The sequence below is a fragment of the Diadema antillarum genome, unplaced genomic scaffold (assembly GCF_040938485.1).
Source record: "Diadema antillarum isolate AM-2024a unplaced genomic scaffold, OU_Dant_1.0 scf00000031, whole genome shotgun sequence".
NCBI lineage: Eukaryota > Metazoa > Echinodermata > Echinoidea > Diadematoida > Diadematidae > Diadema > Diadema antillarum.
Genome location: NW_027270920.1, coordinates 1,402,934 through 1,427,617, shown reverse-complemented (window position 1 = coordinate 1,427,617; position 24,684 = coordinate 1,402,934). Strand labels below are relative to the sequence as shown.

The 24,684-nt window shown below is 38.4% G+C and overlaps 1 protein-coding gene across 1 annotated transcript in view; it reads left to right on the top strand.

Moving 5' to 3' along the window:
• Positions 1 to 19,718, top strand: part of LOC139741699 (MAM and LDL-receptor class A domain-containing protein 1-like) — a 50,264-nt gene extending 30,546 nt beyond the window's left edge. The window contains exons 9-20 of the mRNA XM_071652284.1: positions 402 to 566; positions 1,099 to 1,364; positions 1,597 to 1,687; positions 3,385 to 3,639; positions 7,130 to 7,398; positions 8,145 to 8,244; positions 9,337 to 9,468; positions 13,389 to 13,648; positions 16,316 to 16,541; positions 17,317 to 17,609; positions 18,862 to 18,953; positions 19,409 to 19,718. Of these exons, the coding sequence (XP_071508385.1) occupies positions 402 to 566; positions 1,099 to 1,364; positions 1,597 to 1,687; positions 3,385 to 3,639; positions 7,130 to 7,398; positions 8,145 to 8,244; positions 9,337 to 9,468; positions 13,389 to 13,648; positions 16,316 to 16,541; positions 17,317 to 17,609; positions 18,862 to 18,953; positions 19,409 to 19,718 (2,459 nt within the window). The remainder of the gene's footprint in view (positions 1 to 401; positions 567 to 1,098; positions 1,365 to 1,596; positions 1,688 to 3,384; positions 3,640 to 7,129; positions 7,399 to 8,144; positions 8,245 to 9,336; positions 9,469 to 13,388; positions 13,649 to 16,315; positions 16,542 to 17,316; positions 17,610 to 18,861; positions 18,954 to 19,408) is intronic.
• Positions 19,719 to 24,684: the final 4,966 nt, after the last annotated feature.

Here is a 24,684-nt window from a genome sequence, read left to right as displayed (position 1 = left end):
AGAAACCAGGCTATCTATCTCTCTATGTCTCTTTCTCAGCGGAATAATATTGCCTCATTTAGTCGTAGCCAGTCGTCTTATGGCTATGTAGCACTGTTAGTTTCTGGGATCATTCGTTGACCACCAAAATATTTCTGTTAGTATTGCGTGGCAAACAACAATTTTCCATCATGTTCTTGTCTTTATATGTTATAATGTCATCAATGTCGTGATATCACAATACACTGTACCACACATTATTTGAGTGATGGGCATAATGCATTGATATAAAGAAAAACGTCAATATACGCACTGTGCATTATTCTGGGACATTTTATTGAAAGTGGTACAGACTACCACTTTCAACTTTGGTACAAAGTCGTACAAAAGGCAAATTAACTTTATTGTTTCTGTTCGATCAGATCCTGTGGCTCTAGAGCCGACTGTTAGTTGTGACTTTAGCGAGGCTGAGCTGTGTTACTACACTCATGATCCCACGAGCGAATCGTCATGGCAATGGACGAACCGTGCCACTGATAGCTCTTTCACAGGACCAACACAAGACCACACGCGTGGGGATGAGCTAGGTGAGTTGTGTTACCATGGCAACAGTACAGTAGGCAGTCATTTTCTGTATATTTCTCGTTATGATCCGAAAATGTTTTCAACTTATATCAACAATTCAGAGAGTCCTGTGTATTCTTATGATTTCTTGTTCCATTGACTGGTTGTAAACCTGGCCCTATTGAAACCCTCATACACGGTTTGGACGCCGGAAGTTTCCGGGTTTTTTTTAATGATAAACACAAATTGAATGGCAATTTATCTTCACACTCATAAGAGGTGTAACAGACTGTCCTAACTGACGTCAAACTAAACTATCCTCCAAGATACCACTTTTTCTTACGATGCATCTTGTTTGAAATAATTAAAAAATAGAAATGTTCACTTACCTTATCTTTTCTTCAACAACAACAACAACAACAACAACAACAACAACAGCAACCAAAAAAAAAAAAAAAAAAAAACCCGACAACAAAAACAGCTTTTGCCGAAAATAGTTCTGTTCAAAGCTAATGCACTGCTAATAGTGCTATATTCTGCACTCTTCACCTGTAGGTTTCTACGTGCATCTGGACAGTAACGGCCACAGGGCGGGGAGCAAGGCGCGCCTAATCTCGCCCATCATTGAAGAACAGTTACGGCCCTCCTGTCTCGTCTTCTGGTATCACATGTACGGCAGCCATATTGGTAAACTGAATGTCTACGCCAAGGTGAACGGCAGCGCCCTCCCTCGTCGACCCGTTTGGCAGATGACTGGTAACCAGGGACAACGGTGGCATAGAGCCTCCGTGGAGCTGTCGACTGTGAGGCGCAAATTTTTCGTGAGTGAATCTAAAAAGAGTAAGAATGTACCCTTTGAATGCTACAAGTCCATTTACACTTGGCGATATTAAAGCTATATCCTATTCAGTCATTCATTCAAACTGTTTCCAAAATGATCTTTGTCTTGGGGTTAACATGTCGAATCGGTGTGCAGATGTTTCTTGTTCTGCATGCTGCATGAGTATTTTGCGGTTATAAAGGTTGAACATTAATTTTTCAATGCTTTGTCAGGTGGTGTTTGAGGGCGTCCTAGGTCCAGACTACCGGAGTGATATTGCTCTCGACGACGTGCAATTCTACCCAAACTCGGTGTGTGCAAAGTGTAAGTATTCCAGGATTTTCTTTTCATTTATGGCAACATACAGAATTTATTCATTTGCAGAATTTCCCATTCCCCTTTAAAAGAACAACACAAAATCATACAACCTAAAGCCCAAGACCAGGAAAACTAAAACAAAAATATAACCTGAAAAATAACTGTTCTCTGGGAATGGCTTTAGTTGGTACACTGCAAAAAGTCCGGTGTTAAATATGAAACACCGAGCTGGTGTTAAATTTCCGGTGCTCATTCATGGTGTTAGATTAACACCTCCGGGTGTCATTTCAAAATTTAAAATTGTTTTTTGAATAGTTTCTTAGTTACTGCACTTCTTGTTAATTTTGAACTTCAACAAGACGATAAAGAATTTTCCGATAAAGTACTTGATTTTTGAAAAAATGTGTAAACGCATTTACACCACAGTAACACCAGTTGGTGTGGTCCCCTATTGAAGCTAGACGGGTGTTATACCATTGAAATTAACACCACCAATATCAAATCAACACCATGCGGTGTCATTATTGAATTAACTCTAGCGCAGTGTCAAAAATATCACCAGCCACAGTGTCAAATTAACACCACGAAGTGCCAGGCGAACACTTTTTTAATACCGTCACAATACATTTTCAACACCTGTGGGTGTGGTCCTTTATTGAAGTTTGATCGGTGTTAGATTTAACACCCATGGTGTTAAATCTAACACCGATGTTTTTACAGTGTATATGGTATGTCGTTAGGTCTGTGTCATGGTAAAAGGCCACTTTCCTGCGAATATACGTAAGACTTTTTACAGCAACGCTTTCAGCCGGGAATGACCCATTTCAATATAAGATGGTGGGGAAGGGTGGAAACAAATAATCGATTAACTTCATGAAATGGCCAGGAGTCAAGGTCAGGGGTTACCGAAATATATATGTATATATATATATATATATATATATATATATCATATATGATGTCTGTTATAATATTTTATATGTACACACACACACACACACACATATATATATAATTATATTATCTCAAAGGTCCTATTCTGGCAGTAACTTTCGTAACGGAAGCTCGCAGGAGAGAAACATTGTATAGTTTGAAATACAGTATTTTTTCTTCTTTCGTTTGAAGCAGCTATAAGCAGTGTCACAAATCCTTTGAACTTAGCTCACGGTGTGGGTATTTGGGTTTTCGAGGTCTAGGTTGTTGGGTGCAGAGAAAAGAGTGGGGCTCGCGTGGATGATGTGATGACCAGCCTGTTCCAAGGCACCACATGGGCAGGCTGTGGAATCGTGTAGTTCTTTGTATTGGGGTTCTAGTTTCGTTCATTCGAGGTTATTACGTAGGGGTTCTCTGCTTTGAAATATATCTATTATCTAATATTATCTATTGATGACCTCAATAGTGATGGTTACAGTGGTGACGCCATGGTGATGATTTTGATATTGATGATGATGATAATGATGATAAGAATAAGAAAAGTGCAGATGATTATTCATGATTTTATTGCCGATGAGACAAACAGTCACGGAAATGATGGTAGTGATAATAACATTAGTGTTCATGCGTATGTTTTACACAGGTCGATGGCAACTGACCAGTGAGAATCACCCTCTCATATTTTTTTTCAGGTTTTTATTTTTTTTTAATCGTTTTGAGGGAACCGAATTGTGTGTGTGAGTTGTTTGTGTCATTGTGCTTGCTCCTAGTCTCAACGGAAGCGCCGCCAGTCACTACTCTGCCTCCTTCTGTGGAAACCTTCCGATGCGACTTTGAGACGGACGACTGTGGTTTCACGCAGGCGACAGATGACATCATGGATTGGTCACGTGGGACTGTCAGCCAATTCCTTCGAGAACTGAATGGTGATTGGAGGTTCGATAATAGATACACACTGTCATGGGGCGGTTATAGGCGCCAGCTCCGGGGACCGACGATCGATAAAACGACAAATAGCGAGGATGGTAAGTTGCTGTGACGCTTATACGACTTCCGGATGGTAGCTTTTATTCGTTGGATCATTCTACACCAGCTACCTATGTAGGAAAAAGCATGGGACATTAATTCCTTGTGCTTCGAGTTACATATTTCTTTTTTTTTTTCGTAGATGCTGTATGTTGATTTGACGCTGATTTAGAACATAGGAATTTCGTATTTTTCAATATCGAGATACAGCTCTGTATCTATGAGGTTGATTTTCGCTATCTGACATTTAGTCAACGTCCAGTCCAGAGAATCATAGCATTTTATGTATATAAATGTAAATATGAATATAAATATAAATATAAATATGAATATATATATATATATATATATATATATATATTTATATATAACTGAAACAGTGTGATCCGCCTTGTGAATTTGTAAAAAACAGCTTAGCATTTCTCTCCTCCCTTCTCCCCCCCCCCTCCGAATCTAAACTTCTGATTACAAGACAATGTAGTCCGTGGGTTAAAGGGGAAGTCCAGTCCAACTTTAAGATAGTCTGATAAGAAAGATTCAAATGTTACGGATTCAACGGTAAAATTTTGCTCGAAATCGGATGAAAAATAAGGAAGTTATGACATTTTGAAGTTTCGCTAATTTTTTAGAAAACGGTTCTTGAACGGTCAATATGAATATGCAAATAGCAATGTGGGCATACCCTCACAACTTGCCATATAGTTTGCACATAAAAAACTTGAAATTTCCAGTTTTTCATTCAAAGGCAATTATGCCCGAGGCTCAAATCCAGATATATCTCACTGATCGCTGTTCTGAAGTTATTCAACCATGAATAACATCATGTTTCATACTTCAATGACAGAAACATTGAATTTTCGTCATTTTTTTTTTGTACACGATCAATGAAAAATTGTGAGGTTGTGACATGGTCAGCTCACTTATTTGCATATTCATTTTCACTGTGCAAGAAATGTTTTGCAGAAATTAGCAAAACTTCAAAATTTCATTACTTCCTTATTTTTATCCGATTTCAATCAATTTTTACCAATGAACTCGTAAGGTTTTACTTTTTTTATCAGACTAACTTATTTTTAATTTTGGACTTGATATCCTCTTTTAGGTGTATCCGCAATACGCAGGTATGATCGCAGGGAAATTCCTTTTTTTCTGCTATTTTAACCCCGCCGGCAAAAGGAATGGAGAAAAAATTACTTAAGTCTAAAAAAAAAAAAAGTCGAGAACAAAAAAAAACAAAACAAAACAAAAACTGCGCGCGTGGACGCTCTGAAAAGTTCTGAATTTGTCTTTCCTTTCATTCTGTTTTTGTTTTTGTTTTTTTTAAATAACAAGTCGACATTCTAAAAGTTGAAGTCAACATGTTTTTCCGATCCCATACATACACTGTATTGAGTAACGGGAGGTTTATCGCATTTTGATGCCGAGGAGAGTGGAGTGTTTAGATGAAATGTTTTGTTTTTTTTTTTGGGGGGGGGGGGGGGGGGGGAGACGGCAAGAGGAAACTAGGAATGTCACTTTCCAGCCGTGACTGCAGCTGGGAACGCTCGTGGTATAAGAGATGAAAGATCCATGTCAAAGGTCACTGAGATTTTGCTTGTAAAAAAAAAATATATATATTACAGCTATTACAGCTGCACTGAAAATCAATCCAGCAGGAATAAGATACACGGTATTCTTTTGTGCAGAGGAATGCAAGGTCGATCATGAACGTCAAGGGTCAAGATTGGTAAACTGCAACATTATCTCAATCAGAGCAAACTTTGCGATGGAATGTGGATTTCGCATGTGAAAGCGGGAGTATGAATCCCCGCTTTTAACAGAGCTTTCTAAGCTAGAGTAACCGCGACAATATCCGTTTAGGGTCCGGGTAATATTTAGCTCACCTGAGCCGAAGGCTCAAGCCAGCTATTGCGATCGCTCTTTTATCTCCGGCGTCCGTCGTGCGTTGTCCGCCGTCCGTTGTCCGCCGTCCGTCGTCCGTCGTCCGTCATCCGTCGTGCGTGGTACGTCGTACTTTTTCCATTTTCATCCTCTTCTTGAAAATTCCATGACGGATTTTCACCAACTTGGCAGGTACCATTGTTTAAATGGGCACCATGCCCCACCTGGGGACTCCCAGAGGAGGCCCAACCCACCCCCTCCCCCGAAAAAAAAATGAGGAGTCTTTAAAAGTCTTCTTATCTAGATTCATTTGAAACATTACTTCAAAATTAATGCGTTAAACCTAAACCTTCCATCATTTACCATAATTTATACTCTGTTATTCAAATACAACGTTTATTCTATTATAACTTCTTGGTTTCGTAACATGATTCACCATTTTTATAATCATTAATACAAAATGAATTGAGTTTACCACCATAGGTGAGTTTTCCACATTAAAATGCAGGATGAAGACTCTTCCAATACAAACTTGGTGTCAGCTAGGGCCAATAGAAGACAAGGATTTGTTGCACGTCTTGAAACAGAATAACATGAGGCGAAAATGATGATGGCTGCTTAACTAAAATTTCAGACTTGACACGAACTCAATGACAACTTAACGGGCTGAAAGCAAAGAACTTGATGACCAGACGTTTAGAGTGGACGGCTATTTTATACCGTGCCCAACGTAGCACTTTGGGCGTGGCACAGAAAAGCTACCACCGATGCTACAGGGTAACCCTTTGAATCCCTATCCACATACGCGAAACATCTTAATACAAAATTGAGGTAACGAAAGGGCAATAGCGAATTTTCGTAAGCACGACGCGGCCGGTAGTTGAGCGTGATTTGTGCAAAATTTGCTTCTGTGCATGATCAAATCCGAGAAACGTCCCGTCCTCGGGAAAACGAGTAGGGTGCTCGGCCAAAATAGCGTTCGGTCGCGATGCTGGGCAGGATTGAGCCAGCTAGCCTGCCAGCCAATCAGCGATCTTGTCCCCACGCCTCCCGTCCTAACAGGAAAGCGAAACAGCTTAGATATGGGGACGGGAGTCCGAGTACGGGGACTGTCACAGCAGATTGCTTCCGCGTATTCACGGTCTTCTCGTCGTGTAGCGAAAACTCCCTAATATCAGCGATACGCGTACGTCAGCATCTGATTTGCATACATTACTATGGTAACATGCACCATGAAAAGGATAGTTTCAAAAGAATAGATTCCAGATGATCGCCACATAAACATGCGGTTACCTGTGCTAGCTTTCACCCGCGAAGGCAAAAGGAAACAAATTTGGACACTGTTTACTGGAGAAGGATCGAACCAACCTGGGAAATAAAATAAATGACAATTTCGAAGTTTACTGATGACAGTAAATATTATTGACCAAATGTTGTTTCTGTCTAGGTTATAATTTTTCCTTTTCTTCTTCTTTTTAGTGATGATTTTCCAAATTTGAATTCTTCGATATATATATAGGCCTAATGGTGTTTCACAGTCCTGGTTGTGTAGTCAAACCTTTGATACTACAATAACTGATTGCGATTTTGTTTTTACCTTTATACCAGGATATATTTTAGCAGCGAGCAACCGACGATATAATCCATACCATCGTCAGTTCGACAGCACGAGAGTAATATCTCCTCTCATAGCACCTTCCTCTCAACCTCGCTGTCTGCAATTCTTCGCTTACAAGGAAAAGAGGGGCTTTGTGAACGTGTACCTGCGAGAGTACGGCGAGACGAGAACTATCGACCCAGAATTCGCCTACTATTGGAGGATGAACTGGTGGCCAAACGTGCGAGTGGATATCCCGGCCTCTGAAAGACCATTCAATGTAAATATTACGAAGACTGCACAGCTCTTCCGCCTCACCATCCCCTCTCCCTCCCCCACAAGGGGTTCATCCCACGAGACTAACACCCACGAGTCATACAGCCCACGAGTTCAACATTCACGAGTGATTCATAAGCCATACAGCCCACGAAGCATACAGCCAATGCACCACAACTTCGACAATAGGCAAATAAAGGCAATAATTTCGACACCAAGCAGAACAGCCCACGATTTCGACAATATAAAACACGGAGCTTAATATGTCGGTCTCTTGGGCCTTATTTGCTTAATGTCGAACTTATGGGTTGCATGACTCAGGGGCTGTGTCTCTCTTTGGCTGTATGATTCATGGGTGTCGAACACTTGACGTGCATCCCCACAAAAACTAGTGACAACATGATGTATAGCTTTGATAGTTTTTGAAGTATAAGGGGATGACCTTTTCTATTCATGTGCGTGTGTAAATGCCTACACAGGAAGAAAACAAAAATTAAACATTCGAGGTATTTTATACAGTAAAAGTTTGGGACATGTCACAGTTTAGGAAGTACCAAACATCATTTATTTTTGTTCTTCATGTTAAAAAACTATCAATCAGAGCTTTCTGGGCCACCAATAGTATCTCTAGTGTGACCTAGCATCCACTATACAACTACTAGTATTTCGTTTTTAAAGTATTTTGCAAACTTTCTTTGTGTGTGTGTGAACTTAAACATGAACTTTTCCTGTTCCTCTTTCTTTGAATAGATTATCTTCGAAGCCATGATTCCCTGGCCATATTCTGGTGGAATGATAACTGCAATTGATGATGTTCGTGTATATTATGGAACTTGCAAGAGACGACCGGGTAAGAATGTCCCCATCGCTAAATGAGAAGATTTAAAACCAGGGACGGGGATATGGAGGGGGGGGGGGGGGGGGGGGGAGGTTACCTCTCCCCTCGTGTTCCACTTTTAGGGGGGGGGGGAGGATTAAAGGAATTTAACCCTATTCTAACTGGGCTATTTGAGACCAAGTTTTTACGGGGGGGGGGGGGGGGGGAGTCAATTTGACACCCCCCTTCCCCTTCAAATCTCGGCCGCCGATGGTGCGATCGCTCCAAAATTTTGCCTGAACTTAGAGCCGGATGTCAACTACAAGATTACAAACAATAGTGATTTTTTTATTTTCAGTTAATTATGCAAATTTATGATTGCAATCATATTTTCCGTTTAATTCCTTTAAAAAAGCTGAAGGATTGCTCATTTTGTGTGTGTGTCAGAATTCCTCAAGACACAGAGAACAATTTTCTTGCAAAAAATAACGTAATAAAAATTAATTTCTTTTGTTTTCATTGCTTTTTTATTTCTTATGTATTTTACTGTTTTTTGACATTTTTTTTCTATCGTGTGTGTTTTATTTCCAAAATTTGTTGCATTGCAGACACTTTTTCAATCTTATCTGCATTAGAATCAATTAATTTCAATGATTAAAAGTTGAAATAATCTAATTTATATCAATTTAACAAAACAACACAATTTGCATTGGATTTGCAGACAATGTCACAAATTTGAGTTGTTTTCGGGCTGACATGCATATGCAAAACATTACGTAACTTTAGAATGGTGTACCCGGACGTCGCAAATTGGGTCTTGCAAATGTGGCGGCAAAATCTGTGCGCGTCGCGGAATTATCGCGCGAACAGGAATGACATGAAACGAATTTGAATGATGAAAGAATTGATATGAGCCAAGCATTGACGAAAATTGTTTGAATTTGAACGCCTTCTCGTTGATCCGAATGCACATCTGATGAAATTGCATGGGAAAACCGATATTATGTTGTTCATGCATTTTCCTTGTTCAATTTTGTTCACGAAAAAGTTGAAGAAACCAATAAATGAAATGAAATGAAATTTTCAACGTCATTTTCGTCATCCATCAATATGATTCATTCAAAGAGCAAGACGGGTCTTGTGACTTTGAAGATGGGATGTGTGGCTACCGAAAGCGTCAGTGGATCCGGCACAGCGGAGAAACACCCTCCAAGGGAACCGGACCTTACGCTGATCACACTTTTGGGAACGCAACAGGTTAGATTTCTCAATATTGTAAGAACATAAAATATTTTAAAAAAAGATACTTAGGCCCTATGTGTAAGACTGTACATTAAGATTGAAGTTAGTACTCTTCAGTGAAAAGAACAGTTTTTCAAAAGAAAAGAAAGACAAGGAAATTGATTATTATAGTCTTGTATTTTAAGAAATGTCAAATTCAAATCCTGTGTTTTCGAAATGAAAAACGCATTTAATGTATCACAATACGAGACAATTACAAGTATTTTAGTCAAATTATGTACGGCTTAAGTACTGTACCACCAGAGGCAGAATGTAAACCCAAATAATTATGTTAAAGGGATAGTACAGTTTTGGTGGAGATGAGAATTGGGTTTTTAACTTTTTGCGAGATACCAAGAAAACACTTATGATATAGTACAGAACATACCATTTTAAGAGGAGTTCAAAGTTTATTTGACGAAGATCGGTTTTGGAATGACTGAAACATCAAAAAACTAAGTAAAACAAAGCGATCGTAATAAAGTGTGGGTCCCACACTTTATTAGAATCGCTCTTTTTTGATATCTCAGCCATTTCAAAACCAATTTTCATCAAATAAATGTTGAATTCCTCATAGAATTACATACATTTTATAAGAGGTTTCTCATTATCTCACCAAAAAATGTTAGAAACCTGAAATTAGGTCTCAACAATAACTGTACAATCCCTTTAATAATTGGGGAGCCGTGACCTCTTTTTTCATATTGCGCCAGGACTGTAATGTTAATGTAAGTGATTGTTCGTTTTTCAATTTAAGTTGTTTTGTGATAGCTTCTTCATGTTTTGATATATCTTTATGCTGTTTTTTTAATGATCGCACTGCTCAGTCGGGTAAGGACATCTGGACGGTTTCCTTGACAACCATCCCTCTTGTCTTGACAAAGGAATGTGAAAACCTCCCTTGTATGGAACGATAATGCCTCTATAGTGCATAAACGGTTCCATGATACTTGCTCCTGCTACAATTGCTCTTGTGAAATATCTGCGCGCTATTGGATAAAGCTCAACATGAATTCTACCGAAAAACATTGCCCCAACCCTAATCCTAATCCTCATATGAAGCTAAACCTAAAACCCTATCAAATTGATATGATGAACGACGCAAATAGAAAATTGAATGAGGTGCAGGAATGGTGTATTGTAAATAAATTAACTATTAACTTGAAGAAAACAAATTATATGATTATTAAAGGACCAAGACAACCAATTGCAATTAAAGGTGTGTTAACGGTTTCTGAAACGGTTATAGAAAGAGTACATGTAGCATCTTTTGTAGGAATCCAAATTGATGAGAACTTGATGTGGAAGGATCAGATTCAGTGTATCAACAAATACATCAGGAGCAAAATTGATACTTTGTTCCAAGGCATGTTCATGCTTTGATATGCATTCTTTATACAATCACATATACTTTATGGAATTGAAGTATGGGGAAGTACTTACAGAAGCCACTTAAATTGTGTATTTTTAGCACAAAAAAATGGCCGTGAGAGCAATTACATTTTCCCTCTTAAGAACAACTTCTAGGCCATTATTCACCAGTTTAGGGGTGTTAGATGTTTTTGATCTGCATAAGCTTGCAGTGTCAACCTTTTATATGATCTACACAAGGGAAATTCACCACATTCTGTAACGCAATATTATGAGCCAGTCGGGTCAAAGTTTTGGAATAGTTTGCCCAAAAATGTTCAAGAGGAAAGAACAAGATCTTCATTTCGAAATGCCTAAAAAATCACTTGTTTAATGAAGTTTAGTGATGAAAAGAATATTTAGTGTTTAGTTTAATGTACTTTTATAGTACAGTTACTTTAAAAGAGTAGACCTTGCAATAAGTAGCTTAACCCTATTCTAACTGAGGGGGGGGGGGGGTGTCAATTTGACCCCCCCCCCCTCGACATTTCGCGCCACGATTCCGCAACGCGCAAAGATTTTGCCGCGTCGTTTTAGGACTCTTTTCATTGAAGTCCCCCGCAAATTTTGAGACCAAATTTGCGACGTCCGGGTACACCGTTCTGAAGTTACGTAATGTTTTGCGTATGCATGTCAACCCGAAAACAGCTCAAAGTCATGATATCGTGTGCAAATCCAATGCAAATTTAATGTTTTTTTTTTTGTTGAATTGATATAAATTAGATTATTCCAACTTTTAACCATTGAAATTAATCAATTTTAATGTAGATAAGCTTAAAAAAGTCCCTGCAACAAATTTTGGCCAAAAAACAATGAAATACATAAGAAATTAACAAAACAATAAAAAACAAAAGAAACTGCTTTTGATTGTGCTATTTTTTACAAGAAAATTGTTAAATGTGTCGTGAGGAACTCTTCCACAAAAATTTAGCAATCATTCAGTCTATTTAATGGAGTTATAGGTGAAAATATGATTTCAGCGTAAATTTGCATAATTGATTTTGCGGTAATCGTAGTTGACATACGCGTTCAGAAAATTTTGCGGCGATCGCGCGATCGGCGACCGAGATCTGAAGGGGGGGGGGGGTCAAATTAACCCCCCCCCCCCCCAGTAAAAACTTGGTCTCAAATAGCCCAGTTAGAATAGGGTTAAATATACATGTAGCTATAATGGGAGAACCATTCTTGACTAGCACTTGTGCTAACTTTTGGTTACCCCTTTAACAACATTATCTTCTGTTTTTCTTTTTTTTTTTTTCTTTTTTTTTCAGAATCCTTGTCTCTGCGTATGTCTTCATTGCATACTTATTCATACTCTTTGCCTTTTCAGTGATAAATGTATCACAACGAAACTAAATCTATTATACCACACGTATTCTTAATCGATATGTAAGATAAATATAAGAATGAAAAATATATGTTTGCATAGCTGTAAGAACCTTGTACAAAATCATTGTATTCTCATAAAACATTTTCATGTTATTGTAACTTACCCTATGTAATTTCATGTTATAATGTTATCATATTCACATGTATGTTGTTAATAAACTCAGCTCAACTCTACTCAACTCAACTCTATTATAATCCTGACCCTAAGTCCGCGGAGAAAATAAGACCGGAGCAACATTGTTGCAAGAGCAAATGTTTTGTCAGCACATATCACAACATCACTCTGATTTGACGGTTACAGTTGGTTATTCTAAAGGTTCGTTATTTCGCAGGTTCGTTATTCCGGAGGTTCATTAATCCGAAAATGAAATAAGGTTCGTCATTCCGAAGGTTCGTTAATCCGAAAATGAAACACAGCTGTTAATTCCGAAGGTTCGTTACAGACCTAATTTCATTGTCGGATCAACGAACTTTGGGAATAACGACCCCTATTTCATCTTCGGATTAACGAACCTTTGGAATTACGAACCCTATTTCATTTTCGGATAAACGAGCCTTCGGAATAGCGAACCCTATTTCATTTTCGGATTAAAGAATCTTCGGAATAACGAACCTTCGGAATAACGCCACAAATGTTCGGATTTACGAACCCTAAATTTCATTTTCGGATTAACGAACCTCTATGTATAGTGAATTTGTGTGTTTCGGATTAACGAACCTTTGGAATGACGAACCTTCGGAATAACGAACCTTCGGAATAACGAACAGCACCCGATTTGACAGCCCAACCGTAGACTTTAGCGTGCATTATGCTAAATTGATCTATCAAACGTTCCTATAAAAGAGTTTTTTTTTTTTCACTTAGACGTCAACGCCAGTAGACTGTTAGATTGGACAATAGAGACATCTCTTTCTTTCTTTCTGGTATTTTAATGTATTCGAATGCTATGACCTCTCTATATGTAAAGTGATAAAGTAACATATTACTTTATACAGCTGAACAATGCCATTTCAACACATTTTATTGTGTTTATAGTAAGGCTGTTAAGTTTGCTCTCTCAAACATTATCGTATGACATTACACTGCTCCCATGCAGGTCATTACATGTATTTCGAGGCATCACAGCCCAGCGATCCCTTCGAGGAGAACTCATTGTCATCCCCTTGGGTACACTTTACGGGCAAGCAGTGCCTCCGGTTCTACTATCATGCATCGGGCAACGACACGAGGCGATTCCAGGTCATACTGCGAGAGCCCGCCCAGTTCGCTGCCTCAACACTCTTCACTGCGGAAGGGAAGCAAAAGGACGCGTGGATTCCGGTCAATGTCGATCTTGATGTCAGCGGTGATTATGTGGTGAGCTTATGAGTGACGTTTCGTTCTAAAAGTTCGTTCATCCGTAAATGAAATAAAGTTCGCTATTGCAAAACACACGGATTCCTTATTACATTATTACCTACATGTTCGTTAATCCGAAAATGACCTAGGGTTCGAAAGTCCGAACATATGCGGCTTTGTTTTAAAGGTCGGTTATGATCCCAAGGTTTGTTAATTCGGAGTAATCAGGATCGTTCGCGATTAACGAGCCTTCGGAATAACGAACCTTATTTCATTTCGGAATAACGAACCATCTGTACAATGATTTTTTTTTTTCATTTTCGGAATTACGAACCTTCGGAATAACGAGTCTTTTCAGTAATACGCCGTCGGGATAAAGAACAGTACCGAGTTAATGATGCGTAGCAGGATACCTGCAGATGAGCGTTGCTGTGTAATATTGGTCGATTTCGGAATCTATTGGAGGCTTACAATGTTGAATTATGTGGTTTTTCTCCCAAAAAATGTTCGGTGATAATTAGTATCGATTTAATGCATCTTCATGAAATGGGTTAAGGTAAAATAACTTCTTTCTTTGCCGCAAATTATAGGCACTGAGCATTATAATAGCCAAGGGGACAGTGCCTTGGTCATTCTGCTTCTTTTTTTTTCATTCATATCGATTCTTCGGCAATTATCCAGTGTGCCAGGAAGTGAAAGATAGACATAGAGACTGTGACGCGTAGACATCACCACCCGAGTACAGTATATCAGCCAGTTTTTCTGTGTGTGAACACTTCACCAGGATTCCTCCCTACTCTTTACAAGTAGTGAAGTGGGTTCTTTTACGTGCATGTATAGGGAATGACTCTCCCACACAAGGGTCCGACGGCTCCAAGTTTCTTCTCAAAGACTTGGCAGTGAGGACGAAGTGCCCTGCCAAATGAACAGAGGATTCGAACCTCTGGCTTGCATGGACGCCCACGGTCTTATCCACGTGGTCTTACGCGCTCAGCCACGACAGCTGCTTCACAATATACTCCGAGCAAACAACCTCATTCTACTATTGTTTGAAGGGCATTCCAGACGATTTATATAATTTCGACGGAAGAATTTCTCGAATTTGAATAATTTTATATTATCTTATATTACATGAATACTCAGTAGATAGAGCTATGTATACATTTTTTCGAACCTATTCTGGTCCTGGAGCAGACAAACCAAATACTCTGAAACCCCTACTTACATTACAATGAACAAGGATGATGACATAGACAGCTCACATATTCCAGTAATGTAGTAATGTCATAGGACATTGTAATACCACTTGGTTAACAAGTTCACATGTATACTTCAGTTCAGTTCAGTTTAGTTCAGTTTTTATACTGCCCTACTTTGGCAAAAGGAAGCAAGTGACAAAAGTGACATTGCTCGTAAAAGAGCAAAATGTGTCTGTCATTTACACTGACGTCAATGGACTATCATGATGTCTTATCTAACATATCTCTTAGTAGGATGAATGTTTCTGCATGAAATTTGGCCTAAAAGAAGAGCTCATTATGTGAATTATGAAGACATCAATAACTCAAATTCGGATGGTATGTCACTTGCTTCCTTTTGCCAAATGGTATTTATATTTTCTTTTAGTGTTCCGTTTCCGGGAGCACCAAATTATTAGTGCATTTTTACGTGAAGCTTCTATATCACCATTCTTGTTCACTGTGATTTGTTATGAAATTAGAAAATATTCGTATTCCTTATCCCAAACTCCTTAAGAATTTTTCAACTCTGTACCAAGTATAATATAACCAATTTAACCCTAATCAGGCCGGGCTTTTTTGGCTATGCTAAAACCGGAGGGGGGGGGGGGGAGGGGGGGGGGGGCAATTCTGCGCCCCCCCCCCAGATCTCGGTCATCAGTGGTGCGAAATTTGGCATGTGTGACACCCACGTCAAGATTGTGTCATAAGATTATTTGAAACAATCAATTTTTGTGGTAATTTTGATTAATTGATTATGCAAATTAAGCTCAAGATCATATTTTAGCCTAATTAAAAGCATTGAGAGTCTACTTTTTGGTCTGTAAATCTGTTTTGGCATATTCAACAATTGTACATCACAAAAACTTCCAAAAGTCATTTCAATTCTTATGTATTTTATTGTTTTCAGAATTTCTTATGTATTTCCTGGTTTTTCAACTTTTGTTTTTTCTTTATTTTTATTGGAAATTGTCACTGACCACTTTTCTACCATAATTAGCATAAAATTAATCAATGAAAGTGACTTATTGTAAAAATAATCAGGTTTTTATGACTTTCATGACAGAGCACTGTTTTTTCAGGAAATGTACACAAAATCACACAATTGTGCCTGTTTTGGGGTGACATGCCGTTACAAAAATGGGCGTGGCTTCGAAAAAGTATGCGCGGACGTTGCAAATTTGATCTCAAAAGTTGCGCGAGACTTGAACAAAGCAAGCCAAGAAGCCTCGCGACGAGGCCTTCTCGCGTTACAGAATTATAGCGCGAAACGTCGCGGGGGGGGGGGGGGGGGCAGATTCTTCCCCCGGCCCTGTTAGGGTTAAAGATGTTCAAATTCAAAAGTCCGAAAATCTTCCAGAGGTTTCCTTTATTCTAAACATGAAGCGTGTTTTCCCTGCAATTCATTCTTTTAAAGTCCGTACATCACATTCCTTTTTATTTTCAGCTAGTATTTAAGGCGTTTGGCGCGAGAGGATACAAGGCTGATGTAGCCGTGGATGACATCATGATCCTACCCCATCCATGCATCGATCTTCCCTCGGAAATGTCCTGCGACTTCGAGCTGGGCCCAGTCAAGTGTGGGTTGGAGAATTCCCGCCAAAACATTGTCGACTGGAAGTGGTTTGACGCGGTCTTCGGACGCAACTATCCTCTCTCCAGCAGATCAACAGGTATACATTTATAGCTGTACATATTTACAAGACGTCTCATTGCAAAGCCAACATCTCCGTGCTCTTCGCTCAGCCTGAAATTTACTACGAGCTCAGTGCGGTACCAGGATGGTCCACAACTTGAAATTTGAGCATGTTGCAAGCGTAGAATCTGAAAATATTGCAGAAATTGCGCACGTCATGAGCACGTAGTACGCAATATTTCGCAGCTTATATCTCTTTGTGCTGCTTGCATTCGATGTTCTCTCTCATGTTTTGCACACTGATATCCTAAGAACCAACTAGTTTGATGTTTCCAATGTTTTGCACAGGATTTTCACATATTTGAATACATTTTATTTTTTTTGTTGTAAATTCTTGAGGATGTTGCACAACATGTTGCTGGCTTTTGAGGATGTTGCACAAGAATTTGAGCATGTTGCAGCAACATGCTGAAACCCTTCGTGGACCACCCTGGGCACAATGTATTTTTTATTGTTTTTTTTGTTTTTGTTTGCATGAAAACCAAAACAAAACCTCTCATATCATATGCTTTTGTAATTGAGCTACCCTAGTCTTTTATATCAGATGTGTTTGACTGCGACGTTTTAAATTCTCCTAGAATCGTCACGTCATTATCTCTTGTACAGAGTAATTCATTTGGTATAATAGACACTTACCATTTTAACAGCATCTTACGACATGCAGAGAGATTGTTGACTTTACCCTTCGTGGTTTTGCAAGAAGAAAAAAAAATTATTCATATACATTTTTACTTCCTCCTGTCTTCCTCCAGATACAAACTCCTTCATGTATTTGACGTCAGCACCGTCATCGACCAACACCAAGCAGCAGTCGAAATTTCTTTCCCGCCACTTGAACGTGTCTCCATCCAAGGGCGACCTCTGCGTCAGCTTTGAGTACTTTATCCAGGGCAACAGTGCGCAGACGATCGTCGTGTCAGCGTTGGAAAAAGGCGGGAATGAGCGATTCGTCGGCTCGCTGAGCGACAAGAACATGACGGAGTGGAAGATGACCACGTGGTCGCTTCTCTCGTCTAAAATGCTTCGACCATTTGTCGTTTATCAGGTACGACTTGGAGAAAGTGTCGCCTTTTCTACATCTCTTGAATATTGTGTCCCGTATGTTTAATCATTATGTTTGTCGTTGTCGAACATCATCATATGAATAATTTTTCAAACTGCAGTTTTCAATCTCCGAATACTCACCACTCGATGAATACACCATATGAGTTTGTAAACCACTTTGGTGTTGTAATAGATGATCTATAATAGTTGATGTTTTTTAACTGATGATCATGATACTGGTAAAAATGATGATATTGATACAAATACAGATACTACTATCATTACTTCCTCTACAGCGACTTCTAAGGGACTTCTACTGCTAAAATGAAAATTTCATAGAGTAAGTCAGATAGTATTAAACTACGTTGTCTCTGTGCGATTGCACATGGTTATGAAATGTCACAAATGCAACAAACATGTGACATAAACCGTCCGTCCTGATAGGTCTCAAATTCTGCTGCCATTCTTCTATGGTGCTAGATTTGTTTCATCATCTCAGTGAAGACAATATTTCTTTAAACATCAATGAAATGCGTAAAAATTATTTATTTTCTGTTGGAGAAAAATAAAATGCTAAGCACAAGTCCTCAGATTTTCCTGTTATTGTACAGTATATATCATTGCGTCTATTCTCTCCTTTTCTTCTGCTTTCGTATGGGTATAACGAATATATATGTATATACAGGCTGTATATATATATGTACAGGCTGTATATATATATATGTGTATATATATATATATATATATGTGTGTATATGTATATATATTATAATTTTTTTGCAATATGTTTAATCCTGGTTGTATTTTATCGTTGGTGGAATCCAGTTTGTTTGCGTCCACGATGGCACGTGCTGTAGTTTCGGGTTTTTTTTTCCTTCCGAAGTTGATACCATGTCGCTTGACATTGGTTCGTTTGATTTTTTTTATGTCAGTTTGTATCTTCCTTAATTCATTAATCACTGTTTTATGTATTTTCTTAGGGCCCCATATCGTACAAGCTTTGCTTTTTATTGGAACTCTCCATTTCCATCCCCATCCTTAATAAACGAATGTACTATATATGCCCATGTATATATTTAAAAAAGTAAAGTAAAGTTTTCTGTGTTTGTTACTCATTTTCACATGTACATGGTCAATTTACGTTTTCGCAATTATGACAAGTATGTTCTGCTTATACATTGTATATAATTTTCTGTGTTTATTTGATGGAAATGAAATAAATTTGAATCTTGTATCGTGTGTCTTCTGTACAGATTGTTATTGCTGTGCGACCACCGGCCGATGGTGCTGTGGTTGCTATTGACAACCTGATCGTTTCATCGGAGGCGTGCAGATCCTTGGGTAAGTTACAATGAGTGTACAATTTAAACTTGCTGTCGATTTTGACTGTCATCTGTTGGAGGGGACTGAAGACACTTGTTCATGACATTTACCTTTAGCTATTCGTGAAAAATACACTGTAGATGGTTTGGATCTTGAGGAAGCGATTCATAGTTCTTAGATACAGCCATTGACAAAATGCTCAATGTCCATCGACAAGATTACCCTTGTTCACATGTATGTCGGTTTGTATGGTATGTCAGTATGACGTCATTGATACAGGATTTAATGTTGATATTGGTATGATTTTTTTTTTGTTCATTAAAGAACTATTTGACTAAAATCATTCTTGCGTTAAAATAATATTTAAATAAGGTGGGTTTGAGAAATTCACTGATACTCATTTGTCGCCATGTGGGAATACACTTTGACAATAATGCCACAAGCTGCTTGCACTTCTACTCCAACAGAGTCCAACAGACAGACGCCTGCACCGGTGTCGCGCCGAGGTCGTGGTTCAGGGGGCATGGCGGCGGGAGTGACACTCTTCGTCATCATCGTCGTCGTCGCACTCTGTATCGTGTGTTTCCTCTATCGCGCTCGTCTCCTGTCGATGGCCAGGCGATGCACGCAGAGGGTGACGGAGCTGAACTACAAGCGACACGATGTCGCCTTCGTGAACGAGGAGAAGAAAGAGGCTGTCGAAATCCCCACGATTTCGTCCCTGGAGCCCGAGTCAGTTAACGCCATAGCGACCGGCGTACCGGACGATCTACAGAAAAATATATGATTTGCGCCACCAACGGAGGCTGGGGAAGAACCGCCGTAATACAGCCATCGTGTTCAGTGTACGTGAACGCATAGTACCTATGGTGGGTGACAGTGAGCCCTGGAAAAGGGATAGGTGCATCATGGTAGACGTGAAACAGAAACCACTTCTTGCCTTCTGAACAAGTGTTCTTGGCATTCTTTCAGACTGTCTGTCTGCATTTCTTCCTTTCCAGTTTTATCTGTATGTCTGTATTTCTCTTTGTCTGCCTTTCTCTCTGTGTGTGAGTGTGTGTGTGTGTGTGAGTGTGTGTGTGTGTCTAAAGATTATGTGTTCACGTATTTCAGCGTTTTGTGTTTGTTTTGTCTCGTTTTTCCCGCCGGTATATCTTTGGCGATTTGCATCTCCATTTGTTAAAAATATCACATCTGTCTTTGATTTTTTGTTTGTTTGTTTGTTTTAATGTTTATCTCTGTCATCTTCCCCGTTGGGTTTGCTTTGTCTGACTGTCTGTCTCTATGTGTAATGTGTCTGTCTGTCTCTATGTGTAATGTGTCTGTCTGTCCATATTTATGTTCATGTCAATGTAATGTTTATGTCGTCTGTCTGTCTGTCTGGAAATCTGTCTTTCTGTCGTCTTGTGTAATTTCTCTGTCTGTTTGCTTTCTCTGCATCTCTCTTTTGTAAGGCTGATATAATATGTTTTAATACTCTGTTGTTGCTATGGTTGTTTATATTACCACTCCACATTGCTTTCAGGACTTACTCTCTTGTAGTGTAACACATTGTACCTATTATTTTTGACAGGCTCTCATGTATATTGTATATTTGTGTCTATGTTGTTTTTTTTTTCCTTCTGGTGTGTACAGAAGTTATTCTTAGTAGAGTTTATAAAAAGAAAATGGCCGTTAACTCTTGTTTTCTATTCATCATTATGTTGATAAATTGTGAAATCTAAGAGTTGTGCATATTAAACAACAAAACACTTATTCATGTATTGTGTGAGCAGAAATAGGTATTGGACAGGGCTTTGGATTTTGAACTGTAAGGGCCAGGGTTCAAATCCCGGTCAGTGCAGTCATCCTTTGAGACTATGCTTAATAAAACAGTGGCCTTCTTAATGTAACTATGTATACATGAATTAGGCACGGGGTGGTGCTGGGCTTACAGGAAGAGTAGCGCTAGGACTTGAATATTAAAAACGACCATCATGGATGAATAAGACAATTGTTATTGGTATTGTTTTTCATTTATTATTATTATTATTGTTATTATTATTGTTATTATTATTGTTATTATTATTATTATTATTATTACAGTGATTATTGTTACAGTTCTTTTTATTACTAGAAATTATAGTTGTAGTGATATGTTTAGTAGGTACTTGCTCTTTTCTACAAACATGTTATCACCGAGAAGGTATATCCACTGTACAATGTACTGTAGCTTGATGTATGTAGTCGTTGAAGTATCCGAATATCAACTGAACACCGAATGAATGCCTAAAGTGAATCCGTATGTTTGTCTTTGTGAAGTATAATTAATATCTCCATCATTCCACAACTTTCTATATGCAATGTACAGTAATATGTATAATGTAGAATAAAATGATAGAATTTCAATCCGTTTCGCATCATTAATACGGAAGCAGGGCGATGTGCAGCGCTGCTCTTGAAGTCTACAGATTGACATGTTAATAAGACAGACAAACGTGGAGATGTCTTGACATTGTCTAAATTTGTGCCTTTCATGACATTTATGTTCATGGATGTGCTGTATCTACAGCGACCCTCGAGCTTTCTCTGCTCGCGCCGGTGTGCTCTGTTCAATTTACGTGACTTCAAATTCTAGAGTTTCACAGGAATGATAAGTAGCGTCTAGCAGTCAGTGGTGGAAAAGTAATGTTTCGAATATTATGTTGTCGTATGAAATAGCCTCGAGTTGTTGCATCTTCGTGTGGAAAGTTGGTTAATGCCATAGACCAACGTTTAGTGTGCTTAATATGCGATATTTTGACTGGTCAAACTTGAAGAAGAAAAAGAAATTAAAGATATTGGATTTCCATTTATGGACGCCAGAAGGTAGCCTCTGTCAGTACTGAAAGTGACTCAAGTTTTATGTGGAACGACGCCTGCGTTTACTAAACGTTTTACATCAACGCTCAGCTATCATTCAGTACACATGTATCCAATCATGATAGTTGTTAGACCCAAAGAAGTTTTGCTTTGTACATTGTAGTTGATACCAATGTGCTTACATGCTGAACAGAAATGCGAACATCCCACTGATCTAGTTATGAATGTGGTATGGGAGAATATGCCTCCAATTTCTGTAGAACTGCATATTACTTACTGACTTCGAATGATAGTGTTCTGTCGCTTTAAGGTGGGTCACCTGTTAACCCTCTGCGTGCCTCGTGTTTTTCCTGTCCATTGGTTTGTGTTCGAAATATGTTCACATTTGACCCATTGGCACGGAGAGGGTTAATGCTGCGTGCTCTCTTGATTTGAGGTGGTCGGAGATGTGACTGTCAACTGCGAGTCTATTGAAGTACATAAATGGGGTTCGCTTTTGCAACCGGGTTTCACATAGCCGTACATGTTATTGTCCGTCTGACAACTTTATACATATTACCCACTGAAATTGCTATTAAGTTAACTCTGTGTTGGATAGTTAATTGCTCATGGTTTTCATGAGTAAGTCATACAAACAATATTCAAATCGCCATCTAATTGTGATATAATGCTACGGAAAAAAAACGCGCAGGAAATGAACAGGTAATGAATGTTGGTGTCTTATCTCTGCATGACAGTTTGTACGATATGTATTCGAATGCAAGGATGACCTTTCTATTCCTGTTCAAAACAGAAAGTGAAGATTGACTTAAGCAGTTGAGCAGCATAAATAGAGACTTACTACTGTTCAAAGTCGCTGGAGGTATAACACCCTTGGCGTTATAGATGTTCATCCGTAAAGAAAATTTCTTCGAAAGATTACACTAATAGATAAGGATAACAAAGCGAATTAGTTGGTGTTGAATGACGGTTTATTTTAAGTAATGTTTGATGCGGTATGTGTGCAGATATTCTAGTCAGAATATTTCAGACCCAAAACTCCGTGTTTCTACACACGAAGTTCTGACACTAAGCTTACATTCATGCAAATCGATAACAATTTTAGCAACCTCGGAGGAGAAAATATTACATTGTATTTTGATATAACAGGAGCGAAGTTTCCCGGTGTGATGGGCAATGTGTGACCCCTCAACAACAACAACAACATCAACATCATCAACAACAACAGCAACAACAACAACATCAACAGTGACAATAAACATATAAAACAATATAAATTATACGCGTTTACTATCGGTCCCTATTGACTCCAAAGTGATATGACACTAGAACGTACCGGAACATCCCTTAATTCTCCGCTGTGTTATTAAATCGTTGTAAAAGTATGCAGGATGGAGAATACGTGTATAATGCTGATGAACGTATGAGTTTTAACGTTCATTTGTTTGTTACCCAGTGCTATTGATTTATGTTTATTATTGATGATACTGTTACATCGTAGTTTAAATAGAACTGTCCTTCAGTCTATCGACGTTATTCTTATAGAACATCTTATTCATAAAAGTGTACGTATTCACATGTTTTTAAAAAATACAAAACCTATCGTAAAGATTGTAATGTGTGAATTGTTCTTTCTTCCTACCTGTGACAATCACTTCTCTCCATACCGCTCTCTTTCTTTCTGTTTATCTTTCTTTCGATTCATCCTCCTATCAACATTTGTGAGCTTCGAGTGCCGATTGACACACACCCACACACACACGCACACAAATCCTTAGCGTTGTACACATTGTCCAAATTCCTTGGCGCTGGGGTTTATCTAATCCCGCCTTGCTCTGCCTCTACTCTCAATCTCATTCTATCAGAAAACATACACACATAGTATACTGATATGATTATATATATATATATATATATATATATATATATATATATATATATACATATGATATATGATTATATATATATATATATATATGTATATACATATAATATATGATTATATATACATATATATATATATATATATATCAGTATCACAGCATGATAATATTACGCATCCATCCTTTCTCCTAATATACAGTGTACTGTATAGTTAATAGAGAAATGTCATGTGTTTATTCTTTGTCTCTGCTCACATTTATAACGAGAGAAAGTGGCACACGTCTCAACGAGTCACTCCGAATAGATTCAAACGATGATGCTAATTCTAGAATGTCAAGAAATAATTTAATGTATTCTGCACGTACGGGTACTCACAACGAAGCAACATTCCACGGTAATAGTGGTGCTTATTGTCGCAAAATACACGCGTGGAGTTTGTCGTTGTTTTAACAACAAAGCCTTAGACTGCACACAAAGTTTGACTGCATTACATGTTACCGTTGTAGGTTCCGGAACGACGGAAGTATAGTCCTCCTGTTTTGTTAATCAACGGCCAAAAGCTAGAGTCTAGAAGTCTAGAAGTTACCAAGTCCTGCGATAATCAGTGAATACTTTCCAAAGAACAGTTTCTTAAAATTTCACTGTGAGCTTGAATTTGTCATAGTGTAATGGGAGACGCGTGTCTGATAAATTAATTACTCACTTTTTTAAATCTGCAAGAGATACACAGTATTTCAGTTAGACAAACGTAGAAAGTCTTAGTCCATCGAATACATCGTGAAATTTCCAAAAGTCCATGACATATCGATATATCAAACCAAGCTGTGTAGGCGTTTAGACTCCGGTATCTGGATATCAAAGAAAAAAAAGAAGAAAAAAGGCAAATACAATATACAATAATCACATTATGATGATAAAAGATGAGAAACTATTTGTGTTTTTGAGCGAAGATGTACTGTTAACATGTATAAACCCAAACACGCACACATTTGAAACAGCCATTTTACAGCGACTGATAACTATAGATT